Below are 10907 nucleotides of genomic sequence, written 5' to 3' on the forward strand. Positions count from 1 at the left end.
GTTTTCAGCTTTTGCAGATGACTTAAACCTATATTTTATATATTCTATGTTACCAAGTTCTGATTTACCAAAAATTTTCAGTTCAATAGATAATTTTTTGAAAGTTTCTAACTATAGATTAAACCATGAGAAATCTTCAATTTTCCAGATTAATCTCCCACAACCTTTCTTTAGAAGTATTCATCCTTTTGAGGTTCAGTTAAAGTAATCCTTAAAATGTTTAGGAGTGCCGTTTCATAATTATCTTAAATTATTCTGCCACAATAAATATTACAAAATTGTGGTTAAACATACAAGACTGTAATAAATGGAACAAACTTCAATTCCCCTTCCTTTCTAGAGATGCTACAGTCAAGATGAATATCCTTCCAAGATTGCTTTATTCTTTTAACACTTCCTGGGTGTCGATGCGTTATATATTATTTATTTATTTATTTTTTAAAGTACATAATTGATTTGCCCCAAAGATAAGGTTGGTCTAAACCTCCCAGACTTCAGGTTATACTGTGACATAATAAAAAATAGTGCTAGAATTTTGGAAATCGCAGAATTTATTTCAAACAATAGCTCTTGGTCCCTGATATTGTTTGAGCTGATTTATAATTATATTAGGTCTCAAGTTTTAACCCTAAGGCTCTCCCTTTCCTCAGCAAATCAAGCTTGAAATGTCTTAAACTCATTGCTTTTCTAAGAAATGTGGTAACCGTACTACAAAATCTGTTTGAGTCAATGAAGCTATCCATTGTTTTTTATACCCTTCAACTGCTCCACTGCAACCCTAACCTTGAACTGAATAACTTTATGCTTAATTTAAACAAGTTCCTGCTATTAAAAGAGAAATGTGTTAATACCTCCAAATCCTTATGGTCATTATTGTTAAGGGAAAAAAAGATCTCCAGCACTTCTAAATTAATTGCTTCGATTAAATACCAGAATAAGGCTATTTTTTCAAAGTTCTGGATGGAACTGCATCCAGATTTATCTACTAGGCCGATAACCCAGTCCTTCTTATTAACCTCTAACCTGTCTCCATTTGAGAAACTTAGTTATACACAACTTATTATTATTAACAGGAGGGGTACGGTAAGCATTGTTAACAAATTTATTGATTCTACTTATTTATTTATTTTACATTTGTTGACCGGGCTGGTCCAACTGGATTTATGTCATTTTCAGCAGAGGCCCAGGGAGAAAAGCTCCACATGCAAGCATTTGTAATATCAGGTAAAACAATAGACATGGTTATAATGTATATGTCAAAATCATTAGATATTAAAAGGCAGAAGTTGAGAAAAATAGTGAGTGTATTTTGTTAGGAGTTTCTAGAGCTAGAGAAAGTAAAAAAGAAAAAAAATGTAAAGAAATTGTTTTAGTACCTAGATACCTGAGGAAAGGTAGTTATTTACAGCAGAGAAGTTGAGTACCTAGATACCCAAGGTAATCTAGTCAGGGTTGCTACAGGGGCAGAGCCAGTGGGTTTTGAGGTGTGTTTTGAGTTGGGATTTGAAGCAGGGAAGAGAGGAGATTGCTGTGAGATTGTGAGGAAGAGTATTCCAGGTTTTTCCTACTGTGTTGGAGAACAAGGATTTGCCAGCTGAGTTATTGGTTTCCCCTACTGCCCCTTCTGTCAACACTAAAAAGCCGACCTATTGCACATATTTTGGAGCTGTAAATGCAACTATAAACTTTGGTGCTTCCTAAGAATTAGATTGCAAAAAATGGGCTGTGAAAAATCCACCCTTTCCTGGGAGTTTACGCTATTGCATATCCCTCCTCCGAGCTTGACAAAATTACAAACCCTTATTTTAATTTTTTTTTTTTTTTTTTTTTTTTTAATTAAACTTTATATCACTTTAAATTGGAAAGATAGATCTTTACTTACTTGGAAATGGTTTAAACAAATGGCAGTTAAGTACCTAACGGCACATAAGTTTAATAAAAAGTATACACACATTTTATTGAATTTTGGACCATATTGTTTGTTCATATTTTGCAATAGGTCTTTATTTCTTTTTCTTTTCTGAGGGAGTGATCAGATTTTGACACAACAAATCATTTACTTACATCTATATTGAATGAACAGTTTTGTGTTGGAGCCTACAACAGGTTGCTCTTCCATTTACATAACCTGTTATCAATCTTTTTATTTAATTTTTATACTAGTCTGGGCAAGTTTTGTGTGTGTGTGTGTGTGTATATATGTATATATATGTGTGTGTGTATATATATATATATATATATATATATATATATATATATATATATATATATATAACGTGTGTGTGTGTGTGTATGTAGAGTTATTCTTTTTATTAATTAATATGGTTTTATATGCGTATATCAAGTTGTTTACCTTTTCATTCATGTGCATTTTACCTATTTTATTGGTGGTTATTATTTACAAAAATGTGTTTTTTATAAAGATTTTCGGGAATAGGCACAACCATAGCTTAGTAGTACACAGCATCTTGCCCTTAACCCCAGATAGCAGAGTGTCAAATAGCACTACCATATTCTAGCACTATATATCATCTTGCCCTTTATCCTAGAAATCACCCCAGGGACTCCTGTTAAAACCCAGTCCTTAATCCTTAAAAGCCCACCCTGTTTCAGGACCAAATGGCATGGATATGCAATTTCCAAATGTCTCTGGCCAGCTTGACAGATTTAGGCATACTAAGGCAATGTAGCAGTTTCATGTTCTCAGATAACCAGTTAAATATTAAAGAGGATAAAACAGTATGGGAGAGATATAAATACACAGCTTCCTTGGAGGCAAAAATCTTGCATATAAATGAGGTTGCCAGGAATACCTACACTACATACCTCACACACACCACTGCCCTCACACACAGATTGTCTTATGCTGAGGCACTTAAAATAAACCTTCCCAAATCTCAAAGATTTCCAAAGCCACCTAACAGCAGCACTGCTCCTCAGCAATCGCAAACGTTCACCAAAACCAACACCAAATATCATCTTGCATAAGCCTACACCCAGTGTTCTCCCAGGAGCAAAGCCCATAAGGCAAGCATGCACTACCTAATATTCTTGTCATTAGGGACTCCATTGTGTGACACAAATGCTCACTCACCAGGTTAGACAAGGAACTGTTGGTTGCCTATCTGGAGCCAGGTTCCACAGTATACACACACTCAAGTCACTGCACCCCCAAGTACCCGTAAGATTCTATCATAGTCCGTGTGCATGTAAATGGCTGGGACATACCTCACTGAACTATATTTAAAGCGATATAATGAATCTCTTGGAATATGTGTTACAGATAGGCATGATCCTTGTATTGAGCAGCATTTTACCTTCAAGTATGATACCACAGTATGAACATAAAATGATTGATTTTAATGATTGGCTTACTTTCTGATCCCATTTCAGGGAGATCCAGTATCTGTCAGCTTGAGAGGACATGGGCAACAGACCATGTTCCTTTGCTAAGGATGGGCTGTTCCTGTTCCCCCCCACCAGGCTTTTTGAATATTGGCTAAAACTTGATATTGGCCAAAACTTGTATCTATCCCCTTGAAGCCTTTTTTAGGCAATACTACTAACGTAGTGAAGAAATGTCCAAGCAACCTGAAGGTGTTACTGCTCAGTGCTAGGAGTCTAAACAGAAAACTCCTCACCCTTCAAGCCCTCCTCACTCTGGAGAAAGTAGACAAATGTGCCGTGACAGAGACTGTTTAAAGCCATAGAAAGTACTCCAGCAGTACAAGGTTACATAGCCTTCCACACGTTTAGACCCGAAAACAGCACAGACTGGGGCCAAAGGTGGAGGTGTTGTGATCTGCATTAGTGACAAATGTACCTCTAGGTTGGTTACACAGGATGATACCATGAAGCTCATCCACATGCAAGTCACCATATTGTGGCTAGCTACAGGTCACCATCTATGCCCCTAGATTCTCCCGACTGTTACCTAAACCTACTTGAGGCACTCGCCATCCTACCAAATACTCTATTAATAACTTTAACTACTCCTCTATAGACTGTACATAGCCTTCCACACGTTTAGACCCAAAAACAGCACAGACTGGGGCCAAAGGTGGAGGTGTTGTGATCTGCATTAGTGACAAATGTACCTCTAGGTTGGTTACACAGGATGATACCATGAAGCTCATCCACATGCAAGTCACCATATTGTGGCTAGCTACAGGTCACCATCTATGCCCCTAGATTCTCCCGACTGTTACCTAAACCTACTTGAGGCACTCGCCATCCTACCAAATACTCTATTAATAACTTTAACTACTCCTCTATAGACTGGGAAATTTATACTGCCTCAAAGTCGCAGGCACATTGCTTCCTGTTCTTTATTAAGACAAACACCCTTGAACCGATAGTACATGTTCCAACCAGATGGATCAAACCTGCTGGATCTGGTACTTGCCTACATGGGAGAGTGTTGCACCCCCACCCCCCTGTGTCACATCCTTACTAGTGAGGTCAAATCACAAAGCTGTCTCCTTTTGAAGTAAAAATTAACCTGGAAAGCCCAGCTAAACCAGTAACATTTAGGAACTATTCCAAGGCAAAGTATGTCCAATTAAATGACAGCTTGTCACAATTCAAGGCTTCCCCTAACACTGAGACTACAGATACCTATGCAGAATTATTCTGAGTCCATATGCAAACATGTGAATAGCTGCATATTGGCTGCTGTACCTGTCAGAAGTAAACCCAAAATAAGCCCCACTGGTGGAGTCCTCACCTAAACTGGGTACCATAAGAAAACTCATGGCCAAAGTCAGGAAGAGCAACTCTCTTAAAGACAAGTGCTCTCTTATGCAACTTAAACAAGAAACTAAGAGGTGCAAGTTCAACAAGGCCAACAGTGAGGTCAGGATAGCCTTGCAGGCCAAAGACAATAACAGGGCCTTCAGCTATGTCCAGAACCTTAAAGGTAGTACACAGAAATGTGCTGATCTGGTGGTGAATGGGACCATCATCACTGATCAGGGTGACATAGCAAATCTACTGGCTGATAAATTTAGCTCAGACTTGCCACCCAACTCATCCACAGCTCCACCATGTGAAATCCTTGCCAACATACTACTCCTAACTTTTAGAAGGGACCAGGTGATGGCAGCACTAGATGAAACCAAGAACATAGCCTGCGTGGGTTCCGACAGCATCCTTCGTTTGCCTCCTGAACAGTTGAAAAACATGACCCATCAGGACCACTTGAGGACCTCTTCAACTGTAGCCTTGAAAAAGACTACGTTCCAAGTGAATGGAGGACAGCAACAGTTATTTCCCCTCCCCAAGGATGGACTGTCAGCTGACCCAGGGAAATGTGCCCATCAGTCTAATAAGCCCAATATGCAAAGCCATTGAATGAATTATCATGGGAATGATAAAAAAGGATGTTGGCAAGCTACAGACACTGGACCCATCACAGTTTGGCTTTAAGGGGAACGGTCATGCCTGCTTAACCCAGTCGACTTTGAAAGGGTCACAAGGGAATCTAGAAGGTAAAACATTACATACTGCATATCTTGACCTAATCATAGTTTCATAGGCAGGTACTAGGCTATCGGCCCAAGGGCTTACGTAAGCCTAGCCAACAAGTTTCCCTGGCTTACGCCACCCAAGAAAGTTATTTTCCTGTACCACTGTCGAGCAGACACACAGAAGTGATCCCTGGGGTGCATTTCCTATATCCCATCCACTCATCAAGATTTTTCTTGAAGAGTGCTAATGAAGAACTTTGCTTGACGTAGATGGGTAGCCTGTCCCAGAGTATGGGAAGTCTCTGGGACAGGAATCTATCCCTCCAGCATGTCCTGTTTATTGTGGTGACAAAGTTTAGGTCCCTAGAGTGTGTAGCTCAGAGGGCTTGGGATTTCTTTAGGTGTAGCATGTCCAATAGCTTTGGGTTTGACATATGTTAGGCAGAGATCACCTCTGAGTAGGCGATATGCTATGGAGTAAAGCTGGAGTTTTTTGAGGCGGTCACTGTAGGGCATTTGTTTGAGGCCAGTAGTCCTCTTTGTGAGGTACGTCTGTGGCCTTTCCCAGCTGCTACTGATGTCTTGTGAGATGCATTCCAGTAGAGGGGAACAATGACCTCTTCTTTTTTTTTTTTTTTTTTCTCCCCTGGATGAGAACCCTTTTATGATGAGCTGTGCCATGTAGAATTACTTCCTGACTACTGTGGTGATGTGACTATCAAAGTAGAGACTACTGTCCACCTGCGTCCCAAGGTCTCGTATCACACATTTGGTGTTAAGTAGATTGCTGCCTATGTGGTAGTTCATGGGTACAGAGTTTTTACCAAAGGGGATGACACTGCACTTTTTGGCATTGAGCTTGAGGCCATGGCTCTGACACCAGGCATCTGTCTCAACGAGGCCCTTCTGTAGGATGTCCACATCATTTGGGGACTTTACTATGGCTCCTAGTTTGCAGTCATCTGCTAATGCCAAGGCATTCAGTACAGTACCCCACTCAGGCATTGTTGACAAGCTCTCTGAGTTGGACATAAATCCTTATTTTACTTACTGGTTTGCTGGCTGGCTCACAAGACAGGACCCAAGAAGTAGGGACCTGTGAAAACCCCTCCACCAAGGGACTGGTCACCAGCAGAGTACCCTAGGGCTCCATACTGTGGTTTGGCTTCTCCCTTGTGGTCGTCAAGACTAACTTTCCAGGCCTCTAGCTCACCAAGTTCACAGATGACTGTAAATTAGGAGCTGTTATAGATTCCAGCAGATGCACCAACTTTTTGCAGTAGGGTAATACAGACAAATGACTGGTGCCAAAGCAATGCCCTAAAACTCAATGCCAAAAAGTGCATAATAATGCCCTTTGGGAAACTGTCAACCCATGTTAATTACTCCATTGATGAAACAACCCAAGGAGTCGACCCAGTAATAAGCGATCTAGGAACGCATACAGACAGCAGTCTGGCCTTTGACCTACATGTAGCCAAGACGGTAAGAAAATCATTCTGTGTCACCAGACTTATAGGTAACAGTATGGCATCCAGGACCAAGGAAGTTATAGTACCACTCTACTCTGCCCTTGTCAGACATATCATTGAATACAGTGCCCCCTCTGGCGTGTATCTAACCAGGCACTTGTAACAGATGGAATGCTGACCAAGATTTCTCAACAGGAGATTTTAGGGCATGAATAACCTGTTCTACACTGATTGCCTAAAGCCTCTGTCCCAGTATTCACGCTGCTGAGAAGGGGACCTTTGACTGACTTGCAGGTTTTCCTCAGACACAGCCCTGATGGATATGATGTACATGTGCAAAACAAACAGTTCCAGAAACATTAGATCAGGGATTTGAACTTCACTTGTGACATGAGCAAAACATGTTGGAGAGACGGATGTGTATTTTAAAGGGCATGGTTCAGTATTGTGTGTGTGTGTGTGTGTGTGTGTGTGTGTGTGTGTGTGTGTGTGTGTGTGTGTGTGTGTGTGTGTGTGTGTGTGTGTGTGTGTGTGTGTGTGTGTGTGTGTGTGTGTGTGTGTGTGATGACAAGGCTCTATGTTGTTATCCTGCATATCTAATTTATATGCTGAATATATCTGAATTGCTCAGTTAGATGAATCTATTGCTGGAATTAAAATTGCAAGGAGCAGAACTAACAGCCTTAGATATGCATGTTTTACCACTGGGATGGCTGAAAGTGAGGAAGATTTTTGTGTTTTAATCTGTTGATGAAGCTGAATGTAGAAAATACAAAAGTTGACTTGTTGATCAGCGTGGAAAAAAACAGTTTTTCTTTGAAATTGGGTGGGAAAGTAGTGAGATTTTATTTTTCTGACTACCAAGATCCCTGTAGATCGTGATTGCAACCATAAAATTAAAACTCCTTGCTTTAGAAGGAAAGCTGTGACAGATCTGGATAAGATTTTTAAATAGTAAATACATCACTTTGCCAATAAATCCCCCCGTACAGTTATCTGTGTTTGGACTACATGTAAGACTGTGGAAAATAAATGCTTTTGAGCTATGTTGTTCGAGTAAACTTTTGAGAATTCTGTGGGCTGCAGGAAGTGCAGTCAGTACTTAAGGAAATTTAACCCACACTGCTCACTTGAAGATCTGATGATAAATACAAAACTCAAATAGTTTGGCCACATAATGTGAAGAAAGGAAACGCCTGAGAAGACACTGATGATTGGAAAGATTAAAGACAAAAGAAGGGGTGGCTGAGGTATAGACAGCATTATTGAAATAACTAATATGAATTTGCAAGAACTTAAAGAAGCAATTGTTGATGGACAGACCTACTCTGCTGAAGTCCTTCAGCCATTTATGGGATTCTGACTTTGTGATCTCAACACAAGTGTGTGTCTGTGTGTGTGTGTCTGTGTGTGTCTGTGTGTGTGTGTGTCTGTGTGTGTGTGTGTCTGTGTGTGTGTGTCTGTGTGTGTGTGTGTCTGTGTGTGTGTGTCTGTGTGTGTCTGTCTGTCTGTGTGTGTGTCTGTGTGTCTGTCTGTGTGTGTTGTCTGTCTGTGTGTGTTGTCTGTCTGTGTGTGTGTCTGTCTGTGTGTGTGTCTGTGTGTCTCTGTCTTGAATCAAAGGGCCGTGATTTTAACAAAAGAGGAAGAAAAAGCTTCCAAAGTTTACTTTTACTATTCATTTGAGTTACAACCTGACAAGCTCATTTCATCCAGCTGGCTCAGATTGCCAGTTAATAATCTTGAAGACTTTTTAGTCTAGGTAGTTGTCAAATTACTGTAAATGGAATAAAGTTTATTTTTGTTTTGCCATCTTTTATTTTGTTTTAATATCCTGAAGATTTGTGTTCTGTTAGTTTATTGGTACATGCTCCTGTGTGGGGGGAAGCTTCCCCTCATATTAAAATGTTCAGTTCAAGTGTATTGTTTACTTGCTGAAAAGCAAGGCTTTGATTCATGAGAGTCTTTACTTTTATGGTTGTATAATCACAGTACATTGCAACAGGCTGTGGTTTATTTAAGCAATAACCCATGGATGGGTGTGGGTAATTGATGGATTTACCTTTGGTTGGTGTGGTTTGGTCACAAGGGCGAAGCCCGAGTGACCAAACAAAGACAACCATGGGTAAATCCAGCATTGCCCACACCCAGCTGTGGGTTATTGGTATTATACAATAACATTATTTAAGAAAAAAATACTTAAATAATATTGTAAAATGACTCCGTGCTACCCTTCCGCAGGTATCCTAGGCACATTTCTGATTTACTGCGCATGCATAAGGGTAGTGTTCCCACACTTACACAGTACATCAGTGCTATGTAGAGGTAGCAATGGAGAAAGGAAGATCTCTGTTGCTTTTTAAGTATCTCGCTATGTTAAACGAGCTTAATATAGTGAGATATCTTTAAAAAAAAAGCAGAGGAGAAAGGAAGATCTCCGTTGCTTTTTTAAACTTGTTTAACATAGCGAGATTAAAGCAGCGGAGCTCTTCCTTTCTCCGTTGCTACCTCTCGACAAGAAAAAAAACCCCGGGGCTATGCTAATGGAAAAAGTCCAGGTGACCGGACCTTTTTCCGTTAGTATATTCTCGGATTTACATATGGCACATTGGTTGGGCTGGCCAATCAGCGTGCTTGTTTTTGAATGTTTAGGGCCAGTCATTGTATAATAATGGGTTTACTCCATTATGTCATGGTCAGTTTATTCAAATGCACTTAGTGTGAATAAATAACAGCACTACCCATATGTTGTCAGAGTTCCTCAAGTCAGTTATGGCATTATTCTTTTGCTTCTGTACTTGTATTATGAAAGTTTTATTTAAATATTTTTGATGAGAGAAAAAAATATTCAATTCATGTTTTTGGCTTCAGTGGATTCTTAAATGGTGTGTATTGATAGTTACTGTGAGAAATATATTTTTTTTCTCTTTTTACCAGGGCTTTGGAGTTGCAGCCAAGTCTACCCAAGAGTGTCGGAAGGTTGATCCCATGTCCATTGTGGTGTTTCATCAGGCTGATATCGGAGAGTATCTTCGACATGAGGAAACACTGACGTAACACCATACTAAGCCTTCCTCTAAAAAGAGTTGCAGGGAAGGGTGACTTATCAGTTCCTTGAAAAATAAGCTACAAAAATAACAACAGAGTTAAAAGGGTGCTGTAGACTGTGTATTATGAAACGGAATAAAAACATTTGTTGCAACAGCTTTTTTAAACTGGCTCTGCTGTGTGCACCCTCTTCTCTAATATCCTGAGTTTTTATTGAAAGTTGATGTTAACATCTGCATTAAAAAAAGAACGGCAGAGAAAGTTACTCTTAGATGGCCTGTTCTACATGTCACAGTCTGCTAAGTGTTTTGTATCTATGCCAAGGAAAATTGGCCGCCGCCTTTTTATTAAGAAATGGGAAAATAGAAAAGGAAGGTGGGCCATTGAATGTGATGGTAGAATCCTGCAGTGTTGAACCATCTCTAGTATTCATTTTATAAAGTACATGTAATTGCTCTAACAGAAGATTTCATCACATGCCAATGTGGTTTTGCTTTTACATTATTCAGTATGTAACAAATTTCTCTTTTTTGTTGTAACACACTTGACACTTGCTGTAAATACCCATTTAATTATTTTCTGCACTGGTTCTATTACTTGTCTCACACTTGTAGCATCAGAGTTTTCCACACTATACATGCAGTTTACATTAATTGTACCTTGCCATTTGTTTTGGTAAAGTTGGCTATGTGGAATGTATGGAGGCTTCCCTAAATGTGACTAGCAACAAACTGATATATTTCTGACTGTTAAACATAGATGCTCATCATAACATTTGATGTTAAGTTGTCAATCTCGCCTTCATTCTTGCTGGATGGGTTCGGAGCCGATCCTCGGCTCCGACTCAGCACTTGCTTTAGCTTGAGAACTCCTTTTACCAGCTCGAGGCAACCCTATATCCCATGATGCAAGGCGGAACTAC

General features: G+C 39.8%; 1 protein-coding gene across 1 annotated transcript in view; it reads left to right on the forward strand.

The window, feature by feature from the left end:
• Positions 1–10565, forward strand: part of NIP7 (nucleolar pre-rRNA processing protein NIP7) — a 48294-nt gene extending 37729 nt beyond the window's left edge. The window contains exon 5 of the mRNA XM_044081787.1: positions 9875–10565. Within this exon, the coding sequence (XP_043937722.1) occupies positions 9875–9994 (120 nt within the window). The 3' untranslated portion in view covers positions 9995–10565. The remainder of the gene's footprint in view (positions 1–9874) is intronic.
• The last annotated feature ends 342 nt before the right edge of the window (positions 10566–10907 follow it).

Source organism: Protopterus annectens, chromosome 8.part1 (genome assembly GCF_019279795.1).
Source record: "Protopterus annectens isolate FY-2018-M chromosome 8.part1, PAN1.0, whole genome shotgun sequence".
NCBI lineage: Eukaryota > Metazoa > Chordata > Ceratodontiformes > Protopteridae > Protopterus > Protopterus annectens.